We start from the raw sequence: 18,702 nt of genomic DNA on the forward strand, positions 1-18,702 counted from the left end.
TCTGCTTTGGGGGCTTCCCATTAAGTCATTGGGGTAGCCAGTTGTCAGAAGAGGATGCTGCGCTAGATTGTCCTTTCGCCCGATCCAGCAGCCACTCTTCTTGTACTCTTAATTTCGCAGTCAAAGAGGAGCTTTGGCTATAAAATTCCTGGAACTGCAGCAGCTGGAGAAATTTTGTTCCAGGGAACGGGGTGGGGGGCAAGCTGTGGACTATTCAGACAGCGCAGAATGACAACACACAGTCAGGAATGTCAGGATTTGTCACCCAATTATACCTGGACGGTTGCAGCCTCCCCAACACTTGCAAATGATCAAGACTTCTTTTCTGAGTACCTCTGAGAATCCTCACCTTTCTCCCATAAATGCTCCAGGTGGGCAGACAGTGCTATGGCACGGAGACCTTTTTCCTTGCTGCAGGGGAGAGAGCGACCCTGTGAAGGAAGGATTGTATGAGAGCTATGGAAAGGTCTTGAGCCTGTTTTCTGTCCCCCCACTAAACTCTTCTCCCCTCTTCGGTACAGCAGAAATCATCCAGCTCGTCGCACGAAGGACGTCTTGGAGAATCCCAGCTGAGTGGGCCAACTCACATGAGGCCGTCGTTCGAACCTCCTCCCACCACCATCGCTGCCGTCCCCCCGTACATTGGACCCGACACGCCGGCGCTACGGACCCTCAGCGAGTACGCGCGGCCTCACGTCATGTCCCCCACCAACCGCAACCACCCCTTCTTCGTGCCCCTCAACCCCACCGACCCTCTGCTGGCCTACCACATGCCCGGCCTCTACAACGTGGACCCCACCATCCGGGAGAGGGAGCTCCGGGAGAGAGAGCTCCGGGAGAGGGAGCTGCGGGAGAGGGAGCTGCGGGAGCGGATGAAGCCGGGCTTCGAGGTGAAGCCGCCGGAACTCGATGCGCTTCACCCCGCCACCAACCCCATGGAGCACTTTGCCCGCCACGGCGCCCTCACGATCCCCCCCACGGCGGGCCCGCACCCCTTTGCATCCTTCCACCCGGGCTTGAACCCCCTGGAGCGGGAGAGACTCGCTCTGGCAGGCCCCCAGCTGCGGCCTGAGATGAGCTACCCGGACAGACTGGCCGCCGAGAGGATACATGCGGAGCGGATGGCATCGCTCACCAACGACCCCTTGGCCCGGCTGCAGATGTTCAACGTCACCCCGCATCATCACCAGCATTCGCACATACACTCGCATCTACACCTCCATCAACAGGACCCGCTGCATCAAGGTGAGTTTATAGCAGTGGTGTGCTCCATGCTGTGTGTGCAGCCCCTGATGCCGTCCTTTTCTTTTTGAGCTGGGTGGGGAGGGGCCGCCTGTTTCTTTGGGGGGAGTGTTTTTCCCAGCAAATGAAAAAAAAAGTAGTGTACCTAGGAGAGCTAAACTGGAATTTCTGTCCCTTATGTGTTAGTTTTCAAGTTGCAGGAAGTCTTTTGTTGTTTTTTACACAGTAAAAAAATGCTAGCATTTTTAATGGAGCATTCTGAAGTGATGCACTCAGCGGTAGTGTGATGCAGAGCGGACCATATTGAATTTGAACCACCACCAGCCTGTGGAGGGAAGTCCCTTTATTTACTTAGCCTTGATCCTCATCACTCAAATGAGAAAAAATGTACACCGTGGAACATTTTAAGGGCAAACCTAAGAGAAACTGCGAAGCACATTTCTGATGTGAAATGCCTTTGATACAACCACTCGGGGCATTAGCGAGGCCAGCAGGGTCCCCTGCACTAAAAAATAGGTCTCCTCTCCTGTCATGGACTCAGTGCAGCTCCTTCTCCTGTCAGGGGTCACTTAACAGGATCCGCGTTGCTGAGCTTCCAGCTTAGGAGAAGTTATGCAAGGGAGCCTTGGAGCAGAGCAGAGAGGCATTCACGATCTCAAATACGAGCCCACTTGTCCTTAACGTGTGTCTTAAGCTGGGGTCTGTGTAATCCCTACCCCCCTCTGACTGCAGCGAGGTCTCCCGAGTTCACTGTCCTCTGTCACTCTCTACTCCTTTTACTGCTATAATCCGTCCTTGAGCTCAGTAGGCTCTCCATTCTAGTAGAATGTTTTCGAAGAGGGCTGGCATTCAGGGAGGACAACGAATTGTGCAAAGTGGGGTATTTTCGCCCTCCAGTTTAGATTACTTTTTGCACCTCTGTTGGCACCCTGACCCATTTCAAGGAAGGTGCCTCTTCTGTGTGACACCTGGTGATACACACCAGTCTTTAGTGCAGCTGTGGGTAGTGGCTAAAACTGGTGCATGTTCATTGTAGGAACAGGCTCCAGTGGGTAGGAAGCTCTGTGATGGTTTGATTGTTCTTGAAAAGTGTGTTGTTCTAGCAGAACATCCAGCATCATCATTTCAGTTTCTTGCCCCCCACCCTTACTCATAAGTTCCCAGGGTTGGTTGCAGCAATTTAAAAAAATATTCAGAACAGCTTGAAATAAATGAGTGGGTCGTATCCCAACTAAGTTCTCATCAGCCACTGAAACTGATGACATGGCTAATGTAAGTAGGCCTAACTTGGTCATGTCCATCAGTTTCAGTGGCTCTACTCTGAGGAGGACTTAGTTGGAGAAAACCCACAGTCCCGCCAGTGATGACAGGAAGGGAGACAAGACTTTAATATTTCAAGGTTCTTGAACACAGAGCCGATGATTCATCCCTCCAGCAGGATCCACGTTGCCCACGACACCCAGCATCACAGTAGAAGGGTGACACCCACCCCCGTAACATAACCTCCAAGTGTAGCAGTTTGCTTTCCCCATTGGGGTAGAACTGAAAACACCACTCCCCTCCTTACTCTCCCATTAAAGAACTGAGGCTGTTTACAGTATCTGGGGTTCTGCTTCCTGGACACACTGGGGGCAGAACACTGGGGAGAGGAGAGTTGCATGTATTTTCATAGAGTGCTGACCACGAGCAATATTTGCTCTTTTTAGAAGGCGATCCTCCCTGCTTTGGACGCATGTTTAATATATTTCCCACGATTTGCCTCCCCAAGAGAAAATTGTAGCCAATTTAAACTGTTGAGAGAGAGATGGGGAGGCTCCAGAGCATGCACACGGAGTTGTGTGTGTGTGTGTATGCACGCACACATAAGCACAGGCAAGGAGCTGGCTTCACTGCTTGCCTTTTCATTGCTAGATCCCTGTACTTGCTTAAAGGGCACTTTTAACCTGCTTCCTCCCAGCTAGGGTTGCACGATGTTGGATTTTCAACATTGCAGTGTATTGCCAGCCAAACATTGCGGTTTAGAGATAAACCGCAATGTTGTTAAAAAGCTGCATTGGCCCCAGCCAGCGAGGTGCTGGGTGAAACTGCCACAGCTCTCACTATGGGAGCTGAGGCGCTTTTACGTAAGCACTTCGCGGGCTGTGGCAAATACAGCTGGTCCCAGCCTGCTGCTCAGCTGGGGGCCCGAAAGTCTCCTGCCCCCAGCAGAGGCAGCCCAGAGTCCCCTGTGCAAAACCGGCAGGGGACTCAGGGCTCCTTGACCGGGCTCAGCTGGGGGCAGGAGGCCGCCTGCCCCCCGCAGAGCCAGCCCCGGTGTCCCTGCCACTCGTGCTCGAGCAGCAAGGATCTTGGGGCTCCTTGGCCAGGCCGCCTCCACCTCTGCTGGCATGGGGGCAGGCGAGCTACCTTGCCCATTCGCCCCCCACTCCCCAAAGACAGACCAGGCGGCAGTAGCCAAGCACACTGAGCCTGTCAGGCTCTGGGCTTTGACTGCCTTAGCCTTCACCTGTGTGGGCGTGCTGCCTGCTAGCAGCATCAAAGAGCCCCTACACTGCCTGGCTGCCTTCCACCCTGAGGGTGGGCTCTGTCTTTCTGGGAGGAAAGGCATAGCACCCCCTCCCAGGTGAAGGCAGCCAAGCAAGGCTGCAGGCCCAATCCCACTCCTACCCAAGTGCAAGCAGGAGCGGGGTTAGGGCTCTCTCAGCTGGGGGGGGGGGGGGAGCACCTAACGGAGCTCCCATCCCACCGCTGTCTCCGTAAAAGTACTTTGCTGAGGAGAGGGCAGCAGCGCGCTCCTCAGTCAAGCAGTTTAAAGAAGCGGAGGAAGGAAGAAGGAGGGAGGAAGAAGCTTTATCAGCAACTCGCTGATGCAGTTTATTTCTCCCTCTGCCGGGGCAGAGTGTGATGGTGGTTTCACCAGTGGTATCTCTCCCCCCCCCCCCCCGCCCGCCCGCCCAATACCAGTTCTGGGTGATATATTGATATATTGCCCAATGCTACTCCCAGCACCAACACCTTCCATCCCCCCCCCCCTAAATATTGAGGAAGGGCTGTAGCTGTAGTGGAGCACTTGCTTTTAATCCTCAGTGTCTTCCCTTGGGATCTCCAAGGAAGAAAAACTCTCGTATGAAACCCTGGCTAGCCGCTGCCAATCCTGGACAGTGCTGAGCTAGAGAGACCAGTGTCCTGACTCCGGGCACAGCAGCTTCCTACGTCTTAAGGGGAAGGCTGTAGCTCGGTGGCAGAACATTTGCTTTGCATTCAGAAGTTTCCAGGCTCAGTCCCTCGCTGGCATCTCCAGGTAGGCAAGATCCCTGCCAAAAAGCCTGGAGATCTGCTGCCAGTCAGTGTAGACCACTGATCTTCAGCTGGTGGGTCAGGACCCACTCGCGGGTCACGGCCTGATCCAACATGAGAGCTCTTACCATGCCAATCTATGGTAAAGGGTTAAGAAATGGGTCCCCAAATGCATGTTTGGGTTAAAAGTGGGTCCTGGGATCTGGAAAGGTGTAAGATCCTTGGTGCAGACAATGCTGAGTCAGATGGACCAGTGGCCAGGCTCAGGGTAGAGTAGCTGCTTTGCATGCAGAAGGACCCAGTGGCATCTCCAGGCAGGAAAACCCCCAGCCTAAAACCCTGGAGAGCCATTGGAGCTTGCTGGTCTCATTGGTGTGTCCCCCAATTTTATTTTATTTTCTTTTTTGCATACTGAGGTGGGTGATTTGGAATTGTTCCCCCCCCCCTCGGGATGATAACAGTGGAGTTAAATGAGACACTGGGAGGGGAGGGAGCGTGTGTGCATCTCGCAGCCAAGGTCAGTAACAAAAGCCTCCCCACCCGCAGTACAGAATGTACTGATCTCCATAAATGTATCAGACTGCAGATGTACTTTTTGTGCAGGCAGACAGAACAAAGTGAATCTTGCATTTAAAAATAGATGGAGAGAATCTGCCCCTGCTTTCTGGGTTAAGGCAAGGCGTTGTTACAAGAGAGCTTTCTCAGGGAGAAAGCTCGCTCTGTGTTTCAGGGAAACTCAGTGATAAAGCTGGTTTCAAAAGAAACTGTAGAATCAGAGTTGTAGAGTTGGAAGGGACCCTGGGGGCCCGCTAGTCCAACCCCCTGAAATGCAGGAATCTCAGCTAGATCATACATGACAGATCCAAGGGCATGCGGGGATAGCTTAGTATACAAAAAGGCAGGCCTTGTGCCTTGCTCAGTGTTTTGCAAGCTGCATTTGCCCCTCTATGCTGGAAGGGGAATAGCCATAGCTTAGTGGTAGAGCAACTGCTGTTCATACGAAAAGTCCCAGGTTCAACCCTCGGCATCTCCAGGTAAGGCTGGGAAAGGCTCCCTATCTGAAACCCTGGAGAACTGCTGCCAATCAGTGTAGGTAGTACTAAGCTGGTTGAACAGTGTCTTCCGTTCCTATGTCTGAAAGCACGGATAGCCCATGTGGTGCCCTTCAGGTGTTGCTGGATTACAACTCGCATCACCTCTGATCATTTTCCATGCTAGCTGGGATGTTGGGAGTCCAGCAAACATCTGGAGGGCACCATGTTGGCTCTCCCTGTCTTGATGGAGGGCCCAGAGTACATGCTTTGCAAGCAGAAGTTTCCAAGTTCAGTCCCCAGCATCATCTGGGGAAAGTGATGTAGAAAAATAGGACGCTGCCTTATGTGTCCATCTAGCTCCGCATTGTCTGCTCCAACCAGCAGCCCTGGTTCTCCATGGTTTTCCCTACCTGGACATGCCGAGGGTTGAACTTGGAACCTTCTGCATGCAGGGCAAATGCTCTGTCACTGAGCGCTTTGGTGCTTCCCCAATCAAATAAGCAGATGATGAGGATCTCCAGAAACGGCTGAGAATAACTCCCTGCCTGAAGCTCCGGAGAGCCACTGCTGGTCAGTGTAGACAGTACTGAATTTAATGGGCTGACTCTGTATAAGACACTCTTGCATTTCCTGAGTTGCGCTTGTGCTAATTGCACCAAGCATCTCCATGCTGTTGTTGAGACGGAGGGTGATTGTGTTCAGAACAGAGCCAGAGTCCAGAGTCCCCAAGACAGGTTCATCAACCACCACCTTCAAGTGACCTACATGTTCAGTCCAGGGGTGTTTTGGGGTGTTTTGTAGTGCTCATTGGAGAACTGTTTTAACCAAACCCCTCCAGGTGTCTTGAGCGAGGAAGTCAAGGAGGCACAGACCTCACACTTTCCTGTGTGCAAAGTTTTTCCATACAGTTGAAGAGCTGCTGCAAGTCAGTGCAGACCCAATGAGTCTGACTCAAGATGGCACTTTTCTCCTATCTTTCTCTCCCCCTGATCTCAAATTCTGCAGGGGTTAAAACTGTTCGCTCTTTAGAAATAGGTTCAGATTGTGTCCCTGAAACTGTCTTCACTGATAGCCCCTCCCTGAGGGGTCCCACCTAGCTCTGTGGACTCTCTGCTAACTCACAGGCCAAGGTGCAATACAAACCGCAGGCTGTAATTCAGGATCCGAGTGTTCCTGTGTCTCTCTTGCCTGGTGGGTTAGTATTGTAAGCCTTGCGTGTAGCACATCACGCATGCGGTTTGCAGCGGATCTTCTGAGTGTCGTTAATTGGATTGATTCATGCTGGGTTGGAACATGACCTCTCTCGACATATGATAGAGGGGCCCTGGAGGCAGTGACCTAGGACAGGAATCCCTTAGAATTAGGTGACTGGGATCAGGAATCTTAACAAAACCCAAGGCTCACCAGGAAGCTCTTGTATGAGAATATGTATATATGCAACTGCAGGGCGAGAGGAAATCTGCTGAGACAGGCTGCTCTGACATGCAACGACTCAGGTTGCAGACGCCCTAATTAAAGCAGCCAGGGGCTCATATGCTCCCTTGGATGAGAATCAGGGTCAAAATGACCTGACCAGATTCTCTTCTCCGTTTTCTGGGAACCTTGACGAAGCACCTGTCCAATTAGCCCCCTTCTCCCCCCCCCCCCCCGAAGATCTTCCATCTTGCAAGCAGGGCAGAAGATTTGCTGTTGTCCATGGTTTTATTTTAAGGTTTCTCCTTCTTATAAGTAAGGGGCTTCAGAGTTTTCACAGGAGCTGAGTTTGATCAGTGCCTCTCCCGGGGTCTAGCCCCAGAACCTGTTTTCAGATGTTCTGCCCAGCCTCTGAGCATGTGAAGTAGTAATGACTAGGAAGATAATTTCCCAGAGTTAGCAAAGAGGGCATTTTTCTCACCATTGAGCAATTATTAGACAAACAGTATCTCACTCCCCGCCATGATTCTGTCTGTCTGTCTTTGTCTCTCTCTGAGACAGAAAGCAGGCTTGGGACTCTGCAACTCTGCAATCAGATTTCACCAGGCTCTGCCCTTGCACTTTCAAGCTTTTCCCAGCAGCCACAAGAGCCAGGAGCTGGTTGTTTAAAAATAGAGGATTCTCCAGATGTGAAGCTCTGTGCTAGGTAGTACATGAACAGCTTGTGCTGCATCTGTCAGCAAATGTGCAAATAGCCCCCTGTGGTTGTTTGTTTTCTCCTTCCTCAAATAGCAGCCCTATGATGGTGTCCCTTTCTGTTCTGGGACCTTGAACTTGGTTTTTTCTGGGGTGAGATGAAACTCCTCGGGGAGTGGGGAGGTTAGCAGACAGATGTGCAGATCAACCACACTCCGCAGGAAAGGCAACACTTCTAAGAGGCTTATATTGCACGTGTTTCCCTTACATTGTTGACAGTGTCATTATTATCTGAATGTCTTCTGGTGGCAATGTGGTCTAGAGCCTTCTCAGCAGAGGCATCTACCTTGAGGAGCCCATCCGGCTGCTTCACTGCCCTCTTTTTAGGAAAAACTCCCCTTCTTAGGAGAGCTTTGTCTCTCTTAGGAGGAAAAAGGATCTCTGCCATTCTGTGGCATTATTGGGGCTTACTTTTAAAATGTTTTGATGATTAATTTTATGATACGCTTTGTGTCTTGTGTGCGGTGCCTCAGATGCCACCTCCAGGGCATTTATGGGACGTGTCTAAAAAAGGAATAGTAAATGAATGGTGAATTGATTTTCTGTTGTTCTTGTACGCAGTCCCTTTTTCCTTCTTAATAAGAAAGCTCATTCCTCTTCCCCCCCTCCCCTTTTCTCCCCTTTTGTTTTAACTCTCAAAGACTGTTTGGCCACCCGATGTCACTGCGAACACTCCAGACAGAGAAGTAGGCTCCACAGTTGGAGGGGGGACTAGGCTTCTGATAATTACCGGTTATGCTCAGCTATTTGCGCAAGTATTAATGTTGCTTTTGACCCCTGAGCAAAATGAGGGTTTCTGAGCCTGGTGGTAAGTTGTCCTTCCTTTTCCCCCCCTCTTTCCTACCGCCCCCAACCTTTCCCTTTTGCAGGCTCGGCAGGACCTGTCCATCCCCTCGTGGACCCCTTGGCAGCCGGGCCCCACTTGGCGCGCTTCCCTTATCCTCCCGGCACTATCCCAAACCCGTTGCTAGGGCAACCGCCCCACGAACACGAAATGCTCCGGCACCCGGTCTTTGGTAAGTGTGCAGTAGCAGCCCTTGGGAAGCCAACCGTTGCCCAACCTATGCCCTCCAAAGGTTGTTGGACTACGACCCCCATCGTCCCTAGCCATTGGCCATGCCACTTGGAGCCGGTGGGGCATGGAGTCTGACAGCAAGATCTGGAGGGCGGCAAGTTGGGGAAGGTTGATGCAGATGAAAAATATAAGACCTAAGGGCTATCTGGTTTTGAATGGCAGCCAATCAGATTCCTCCAACCAGAGCATTTGCCCCCCCCCCCCCGCGCAGGGATGCTGTTCAGCACCTGGTGTCCAGAGGTATCCTGCTTCTGTACGCCGTGTGGATATTATTGCCAATTGTCTTTAATAGACAAATGCACCTAGTTTAGGTTTTTATTGGGTACCAGTGATTTAATGCATTTATCCTGGTACCCCAGCTGTCTCTGGACTGACTGACTTATGAAATTAAGGCTGTTGACTGGGGGAGTCTCATTCAAAGACTCTTCGCACCAGGGATCAGGCCCTTTCCTATGTGGACGGCATTCCACAGTTGAGTCACATCCAGGTGAATCCTACTCAGGGTAGACCCACACAAGTCATTTCCATTGATTTCAGCATAGAGTAGGACTAGCATTGGGTGCAACCCATCTGCTCAGTCACTGTTACCCCAGCTTGCAGTTACCAGGCATGCCTTGGCCAGTCTAAACTTGTGTGCGACAACCTTTTCTCTTCTTCTCTCTCCCCAGGTACCCCCTACCCACGTGACCTCCCTGGCGGCATCCCTCCTCCCATGTCAGCAGCCCACCAGTTACAGGCCATGCATGCTCAGTCAGCAGAGCTTCAGAGACTAGCCATGGAGCAGCAGTGGCTGCATGGGCACCCCCACATGCACGGGGGCCACCTCCCCAGCCAAGAAGACTATTACAGGTAAGGCTGGGCCCATGCTATCAGCAGAGGAAGAAGTTCACTGGGGCAAGCTCCCCTTAGCCTGCATGCTGCCCTTTGGCCAATTCCTCCTCTATTTATTTGTTATTAATATTATTTATTGAATTTGTATACTGCCCAAGTGGGCAACCACCTTGCCCTGAGGGAGGAGGGGAGGAGAAAGGAGTGGTCTGGCGAGCTGCCACCACCCACCTCGCAGCGGTAGTCCCCTTATATCACATTTCCTTCTTAATTGATGCTTAATTGTGCAACTGTCTTTGGTGAACCGCTCTGTGAGGTACACCTGAAAAGCAGCATACCATAAATTAGGATGTGTAGCCCTCCCAGACATTGCTGGACTACAACTCCCATCATCCCTGACTAATGGTGATGCTGGCTGGGGCTAAAAGGAGCTGGAGTCAAGCAACATCTACAGGGCTGCCTGTCATGAGTGAATGAATGAATGAATGAATGAATGAATGAACCAACCAACCAACCAACCAACCAAGGGAGGCATGTTCTGAATGAATGAATGAATGAATGAATGACTGAATGAATGAATGATGACTGAATGAATGAATGAACCAGGAGGGGCATGTTCTGGCAGCAGTATAAAGTGGAGACCCAGACTGGCCACACTTCCACAACTGCTCTCTTGCTTTAGGCCCCTATCACTTCACAGGTTAGTTACACCAGAGGTGTCAAACTTGAAGTGTGTCACATGCCCTCAGAGTTGGGTTTGTTTTTCTGAGGGAGGAGAAGGTCTTCCTGCTCTTATACCCACTGTTGTTATAAAATACCACAACCAACTCCAGGTTTTGGAGGGTCCTCAGGCAAGATACCCACTGGAGGACCCCCCTCCCTGGGTGGGCCCATCTCCTCCTCTCCCTGCTGCGCTGTACTCTGTACAGCTGCCTAGAGAGGGAAAGTACATGGCAAGCAGAGGGAGGTGCTTCATCTCCTCACTCTGGTCACTGCTTGGATGCTCACCGAAGGCATTTGAACAGACAGCAGCCACAGGATCAGGAGGCTCTAAGGGTTGCCTGGGTGGGGGCTCTACTAAGGTTGGGGACTTCAACAGGTGCTCAGTGGTGGCAGCTCCAGGATGAGAAACCACAGAAAGAGGTTGTCAGGGCCATTACTGGTCAGATTTGGAAGGTCAACGCAGCAACCTTCTTCCTAAGGTTGGTTTCTTCAGCGTTTTGAAGGCTTGGGTCCTTGAAGTGGAGCATGAAGGTATTGCTTGGGGAACTGGCCATTGCAGAAGGCCAGGCTCCTGGGTTTTTTTATTCCAGGCCCAGCCAGTTCAGAGGTCCCCTTCCTGCCTGCTGGCCACAGAGCCTCATGTCACATGCTGTTATTTTCGAGCGCATGAAAGCAAAGGCACAACTCACAGGGCTGGATGTTCACTTAAGACATGAAGTCCTAGTTGAAAATCCCAGAGTCCCTGGGAAAACATGTGGGATGGACGCATAACTCCTCCCTGCTCACTCTTTGGTAGGAAGAGGGATTTCCCCAAGGCCTGTCACACACCCTTTTCTTCTTATTATGGGGCAGTGTGTGTGTGTGTGTGTGAGAGAGAGAGAGACAGAGACAGAGACAGAGAGAGATCTGTGGTACTCAGAGGTCTACTTCACTACCACATTTGTCTGTTCTTGGCAGAGAGCTCTTCTGCATTGTGCGAGAGGGGAGAGGCTGGAGGGGAAAGTTCCCAACTCAAAAAAGCAACTGAATTATTTTTCTTTTCTTCTTCTTCTTCTCTCCTAGCCGACTGAAGAAAGAAAGTGACAAGCAGTTGTAATAAATTATTTATTTGTAATTCTGGCTGCAGAAGATCCCAGTCCTTGGGAAGAAATGGAATGTGTTTATCCACACACACACACACACACACACTGCGAAAAACAAGAGAATTTTATCTTTTCAAGATACCTTTCTCTATTTAAAATGAAAAAGGAGAAAAAACAAACAAGGAAGCCCAACCAATAGAGACTTTTAAAATCAGCACATATATTATAGAATTCATTTGTAGAGAAGATTTTTCCAAGACCAGTTTCAGGAGTCTCCTTGCATGATAAAACCTGTTAAGAAGCCTGTTGAGAGAGAAACAACCCCCTCAGAGGAAATTCCTTGGGCATTCTTGGGGGGGTTGTTTGAGGGGGTGGGTTGGGTTGGTTTTTTCATTTTTTTCATTTTGAGTAGGTGCTAGAATCAGGTTCACAACTTAATGCAAGCCACTGTGCATACAAAGAAATACACTCAATTTATATATAAATATATAAATATATATATACACTTTAAAAACAAAAACAAAAAAAACCAAGAATGGCAAGTAGGTGGCATAACACCCTCTGAAAATCCAAGTGCTATAACAAGAATTTTAAAAGAAAAAAAATCTACTTTTATTTTAATACATTGTAGGAAAACTTCATAATTTTAAAGAGAGCTTTGCAGCATGGCTTTTTAAGTCTGTAAATAATTTTTTTGGGTTAGGGTTTAAAAAAAATTATAATAATCTCCACAAACTCCTGGTATCTTTCTTTCTTTCTTTCTCTCCTTCCATCTCCTCCTCTCTTCCTCTTGTTCTCTCTCTTCAGTAACATCACAAAACCGTTACTTCTTACCTGATGTTGACAAGAATACAGAGTTGATTTTTTAATATAAGAGGAATATATATAATTATCCCTTTAATTAAAGGGAAGATGACATGGGGGGGGGTCAGTAATTTCAAAATGGTCGAGAGCTTGACTTGACAGTTTGGTAGCAACATGAGCATTAAAGAGAGTTGCAGGGATAATATGTTTTTTCCCCTAAAAAAACAAACAAGAACACACAACTCTTTTTCTTTTTGTGTGTGTGCGTGTGTGCTGTTCTTTTTAATTTAATTCATTTGTTCCATGAACATCCTAAATCGCTTTTCATTCTCGTAGGTTTGTTTTTGACATAACTCAGTTCCTCAGCCGGTGAACAAGACTGCATATTCCTGCACTGGTTCTGTCGAAAAGCCGTGACGTTTTCCACCAGCGCAAGAGTTTTTTTGAAGCAGAAGTTGGAAAGGGAGCAGTTTTCAAGAAATGGGCTCTTGAAATGTCTCCCCTTTCCTCCACAAACATAGCATTAAACTGAAACTGTGTCCTATAAATGCAGGCACACACACACACAGAGTCTACCAACTAAGACAACAATAATGCGGTGATGTTTCTTTGGCCACAAGCCCCACAAGGCGTTCGATTCAAGGAGGAAATTCTCCTTTATTCTCCATCTCAGGATGTGCACTATGCATACCCACTGTGTGCCTGGGAACCCTTCCAGCATCAAAGCCCCACACCTGTCACGAGAGCTGCTGATATGGGGCAGACTGTCCTTTAGATAGCATGGAAGTTTACATGCAAACCATTTCCCTTCAAGTCATATCTATATATATGTTACAAAACTTACTTGAATAGTGCCGAATCGAAACTTCCCATCCCTGACAAGTTACACATTTTGAAAGAAAAGGGACAGGCAGAGGGGCTGCTTCAGAGCTGTGCGTTTTCGAAATTAAAAGCTGGAAGCCGCCTCTGCGCTCCTGGGCTTTGTTTTTAAATTGGTCCAATATTAGCAGGTTTGTGTTGTTTTTGTGTGTGTGCTTTGCTGACGCTAGGCACAGAAGGGGATTTGCGCCTGGTCTTACCTCAAGGGCACAATTGACCAGGGCTGTCTCACTCTCCCCTCACCCCCAGTACATGGCAGCAGAGTAAATTTCTTCCCCCAAAAAATCCTCATCTTGAATGCTCCTTTGGGATACGGTGGCGTGAGAATAAGACTCAATAAATGTGCCTCTGGCAGCCTTTTTTTTTTTTTTGCCTGCTGTTTGCAGTACCTTAGGAGCTATCCTTGTTTAGTAAAAAATGTTCACACTCTCCGATACACAAGGCAGGGGAACTCTGAAGGCTTAGAGTGGTGTTGACCATCTTCTGTCAGAAGCTGTCAATGTCGCAAGCACATGACAACTGTATGAATCCTCTTTTTTAATTCCCTTCAAACTGTTTAGTTTAGTTACCCTTTTTTTAAAAAAAAATGAGTTGGATTAGTGCAGGAATCTGCAGGGCTGTGTGAGAACACATTTTCCTGTTGGTTGCATTCATAATAACATTTCCTGGTTCTTGTTCCTTTTGGAAGGCTGCTTCATTTGCTGTGAAGACTGTTATTTGTGGTGGTAGGAGTCCATTGGGCCTGATCAGATAACCCCGTAGCTAATCGTTCAGCGGTCTCTTAAACAGCACATACTGCAGGTGGAATTTTAATCCAGCCTAACAGAAATTTGGGTTCCTCCTACTTTGGTCCAGAGAGCGGAGCTTTCCCCCTGCTCCCTGAACTCCTGCTCCTTCATCCCAAACCATCCTTCTTTCCCATTCGTTTCCTTACTGGCAGTCCACGCCTCTTGTCTCTGTGCAGTGGCAAATAGCTGGTGGTTATTAAGCCATCCACCTGCCTTACAGCCCCTCCAGGTGGTCCTGAGGTTAGCCTAACTGCGGACCATATTTTGGTCACACAAGCCACACAGGGTGTCCTCAGAATTGTAACGGTCACCTCTTCTCAGGTCAGTTTCTGAACCGCCGAGAGCTGAACCACTGAACTGAGCATCAGGAAACTCTAAATTCATGGTGCTAAATGTCCAGCAAGATGCAAGCTAACAAGACAGAGTCATTGCTTAAAATCCTAGCTGGCATCTCATGTTTTAACACTGTCATCTGGAATGGAATAAACTTCTCATAATGATCTGTCTTAACAGGCAGGGCATCCCCAGCTACTTATTATCAGTCCTCCTCTGTCTTGCCTTGCCTTTTTGAAGATGCCTCCTTGCATCAAGCATAATCTAGTTTTTAACTGTCCTCAACTCTCACTGAAAACAGAACCAACCGTATTGGTGAGGGTGGCCATAATCCCCTCTCCGTGCTCCCCTGGCGGAACTGAAATTTTAGTACCTTCAGGAGACACTTAGCATGGATGTTGCAGACCATCCTCCTCTGACTTGGTGCTCTCCTGGTGTTTTGGACTACAATTCCCATCAGCCACACCCAGTGGGCTGATGGGAGTTGTAGTCCAAACATCTGCAACTCGCCAGTCTCGGAAAGACAGACAAAAGATACCAGTTAATTACTCCTTTCCCTCCACAGTTTACATGCAGTTCATTGTGCTTCCTCATAAGCTCTTGACCTTTTGGGTTTCTTTTTTATGCTTATGTAACAGTATGAATCATTCCACAGTGGTGGGGGAGCCCAGAGGTTCTTTGTCCTCAGATCTAAATGATTAGCTACAGTGTTATTTGCCCTGACTCTCCCAAGACCACCATGCTCTGTTAGAATCTCCCAACTTTTTACAGTTACCTTTTCAGAAAAACTTTTTTAAAGCAAGATTTTATTTTTTGCTTTGAACTTCAAAAATCCATTTTATTTTATTTTATTTTGCTTTTTGTGTGTGCGTGCGTGTGTGATTTTACTTTATTTTTTCAAAATCAAACCGTCTCTTGTTCTGTGTCGTCCTGGTTTGAGCTAGTTTCACTGCACCGTTTAAAAGCAGAATATACATTCTGACAGCTACATTTATATATATATATCTTGAGGCTTAGTGTATATATGAGTAGGTTTACCATGGGATAACACAGTGTAAAACAGAGTAGAAAACCCAGAAATCGTGACTTCTGTGTTCTCTCCATTTGAGTATTTTGTAATTTTTTTGAAATATTTGTGGACATAAATAAAAACCAAGCTACACTACAGCAGTTTTGATTTTGTTTGAAAAGTGTGGCATGCATGTTTTAATGGGGCATGAGTTTGGGGTGGGTTCACTAACCATGAACCTCGTCGGAAACAACATCCAGAGTGGCTTGGCTTCATCCTAAGCATCTTCTCATCTGTTTCCTCTTAACTGCACAAAGACTATCCTACAACAAGGTAACAAAACGAGGTGGGTCCTATTTCAGGCAGCACAGTCCCTTTGGACATTTGCCCCTGTAAGGTGTACCATTGCCCTATGCCATGGTTGGGACAGGCTTTTCAGTTACATATTTTCTTAAGTAACACATTTGCGTCCTGCCCTGCCTTAAGGTGTCAAGATGGTTGGGTATGCATGGAGTTAATCCTGTGTTTTCTTTCACAGCCACCCTTCAAGGTAGGTTAGTCTGAGAGTTAATGGCTGTCCCAAACTCTCTTTGGGTTTTGAATGATGCCTGTGAATCTTGTAGCAGGCGTCATGATAGATTAGGCGTTCCCTCTGCTGTGCGTGTGATTGTGTGAGACAGAGAGGGAGAGAGAAAGGGGAAAACTTCAGTTTAGACCAGGGGTCAGCAACCTTTTTCTGCCATGGGCCGGTCTACCGTCCCTCAGACCATCTGGTGGGCCAGACTATTGGGGGGGGGGATGAACAAATTCCTATGCCCCCAAAATAACCCAGAGATTCATTTTAAATAAAAGCACACATTCTACTCATGTAAAAACACGCTGATTCCCGGACCGTCCACAGGCCGGATTGAGAAGGCGATTGGGCCGCATCCGGCCCATGGGCCTTAGGTCACCTACCCCTGGTTTTGACAGTGCTTGCAGTCTGCCATTTTATGCCATCTACTTTACTCAGTTTAGTCCACTTTTTAGTAAATTAAATATTTAACAAATTAATCGGTTAAGCTAGGCTTACCTGCGTCAGGATTGGGGGGGGGGGAGGTTTCCCCAGAAAAGCTCAACCATTTTGGTGGTTTCCTTGAAAAAGCTCATTGTGTCAGGAATTTTACTTTTTGAAATATGGCAGCCTTAGTTAAGCACCAGAGCCCTAAAACCCTTCATGCCATTGCTTTTGCTCTTCATTGGTTTCTTTTAAATTAGATTTTTGCTGCTGATCCAGGAAATGTAAATATTTATTTATAGTCCTGCACTTTGGCAGAGAGAGAGAGAGATCTCAGAGGAGCTTACAAATCATTATGAAAAAGACACTCCCTGCACTCAGGTTTACAATCTAAAAAGACAAGACACAAAAGGAAAATGGATTGGGATAGAGGAAGAAACTATCAAACCCCTACCAAAGCAGTTCTGACCTTGAGAATCCCATGAATGCCAGGATCCATCATGGCAGGAGGGCAGGGTATATACTGTAATGTTATAATAAAGAGATGGTGTTGCCACCTTAATTAACCAGGAGGTGATTCAGGTTTTCAGGCCCGGGTACCCAAATGTTGCAGAATGGACTCTCCAGGACCCTGTGTGGACTTGTGTCTGATCCTGTCTCCTGTTCTCTTCCCTCTTCTGGGTAATTTGCTCTGCCACACACACCCCAGTCCTTGTCCTCCCTTTGCTCTGCTGAACACGATGCCAAGTGACTAGAATTCATCCATTGCAGAAAACACCTTCATCTAAATGTAAATGCCATTTCCCTGCCTCGGGCTGCTGCTTCATTCTTTTCTCTCCACTTCGGGGAAACGGATACAAGATAATGCCACTGTCACCACCCCAATCAATTTTTGTCCATGTCAAGCAAAAGCTTTTGTCCTAATACGTCTTTGAAATGTATTGTTCTGGGATGACAGAAGATGCGTTCATTGGGGGCTGGGAGAAGAAGGGCACGCTGAGAAATAGTCTCATTCAGGGAGAAACCCCAAAGGATTGGAGCCGTGTGCTTGAAGGAAGTGGCTTGGGGAAGGAGTCATAAAACTCTTCAAACCCACCTGAATTTCCCTTTTCTCACTAAGATGCAGTAGCCGGTGCCCATTGGGACTGCTTGGTCAGAAACAGGGAGACCAGCAGAGTCAGTGGCAGCCAGAGCCACCCTCCATTGGTTGTAAGAAAAAAGGTGGGCAGGGGGTTGGTGGGGCTGTGCCCCATTTGCTCATAGAGCAGGTCTCTGCACCTTAAATGTGAATTAAGCATCACTGTGTCTTGGATTATCTAGCTAGCCAGACAGATGTTAGTCTGCAGCTCTGGTCAGGCCAGGCAGCATAGCCAGTGCTTAAAAGCGACCCAGCCATTTTATGGAATAATAACCATATAATAGTACTCTAGAACTGGTTTTACTGTTAGTTTATTGAGTTGGCAATCCTTTGCATTTTGCTTTATTGCTCCAGTAGCATTTTGTTGCAAAGCTCTCAATAAATATCCAAATTACTAATCAATATTGATGAGAGAGTTGTAGTCCAACCATATCTGGAGGGCCACAGGTTTGTTTTAAATACAGCAAGGTGGCTACTGGAGCGTTTTTCAAATAGTTATGTCCTGGAGGCAGACCTGGAGAAGAGGACCTGGTACCCTCAGTGGGCTGGTGAGATATCGGCCACAGCAGGACCATTTGTTGCGGAATGTCCTGGACGAATGCCTACGCCATGAAGATTGCAGGAAATTTTCTATGGTGGCTTGTGGTTGCCCACCATGAGCAGGTTCAGGAGAGACAAAAGGAGGGATTTCTTCACATAGCACAAAGCTAAAACTAGGGAATCTATTGCCATGAGTAATATGGCCAGTTAGGGTGGCTTTAAAAGAGGATTAGACAAATTCATAGAGCCAGGATGACTATGTTCTACCTCCGCTGTCAGAGGAAGTGTGCCTCTGAATATTAGTTGCTGGGAATCACAAGTGAGGAGAGTAGCTGTTTTGTTTAGGTCATGCTTGTGGGTGTCCCACAGGCATCTGGTCGGCCACAGTGAGAACAGGATGCTGGACTAGATGGACCTTTGACTTGACCAAGCTCTCATTATGTTCTTAAGCGACGGGTGCTTGAATGAATGGTCACGATTAGCATTTTTTGGTCCAAATCACAGTTGCATATCCCTGCCCAGCCAGACGCCCGTAACGTTATTGAATTTGGCCAGCAGGTGGCAGCATTCACTTAAGAAAAAAATAACTTCCTTCTGAGATACATGTTATGCTGTACACAGACTGGTATCGTCAGAGGGATGTTTATAAAGTTTGCTTTTTACTACACATGGGCTTCTGAGGCATTCCGCAGTGTTGGAGGGTGTGCACGTAGCTTAAAGTTTAGAAGCAACTGGTATTCAGAAGCACTGCTGCCTCCATGTGC

At 48.1% G+C, this 18,702-nt stretch overlaps 1 protein-coding gene across 31 annotated transcripts in view; it reads left to right on the forward strand.

The window, feature by feature from the left end:
• Positions 1–15,419, forward strand: part of RERE (arginine-glutamic acid dipeptide repeats) — a 340,996-nt gene extending 325,577 nt beyond the window's left edge. For 16 of the 31 annotated variants that reach the window (XM_083453656.1, XM_083453669.1, XM_083453683.1 and 13 more), the window contains 5 exons: positions 522–1,245; positions 8,384–8,428; positions 8,612–8,758; positions 9,486–9,666; positions 11,431–15,419. In XM_083453656.1, coding sequence (XP_083309782.1) covers positions 522–1,245; positions 8,384–8,428; positions 8,612–8,758; positions 9,486–9,666; positions 11,431–11,464 — 1,131 coding nt within the window. In that variant the 3' untranslated portion in view covers positions 11,465–15,419. The remainder of the gene's footprint in view (positions 1–521; positions 1,246–8,383; positions 8,429–8,611; positions 8,759–9,485; positions 9,667–11,430) is intronic. The other 15 variants (XM_083453670.1, XM_083453682.1, XM_083453671.1 and 12 more) reach the window with 3 other exon arrangements.
• Positions 15,420–18,702: the final 3,283 nt, after the last annotated feature.

The sequence above is a fragment of the Podarcis tiliguerta genome, assembly GCF_965153285.1.
Source record: "Podarcis tiliguerta genome assembly, chromosome: 8".
Lineage (NCBI taxonomy): Eukaryota > Metazoa > Chordata > Lepidosauria > Squamata > Lacertidae > Podarcis > Podarcis tiliguerta.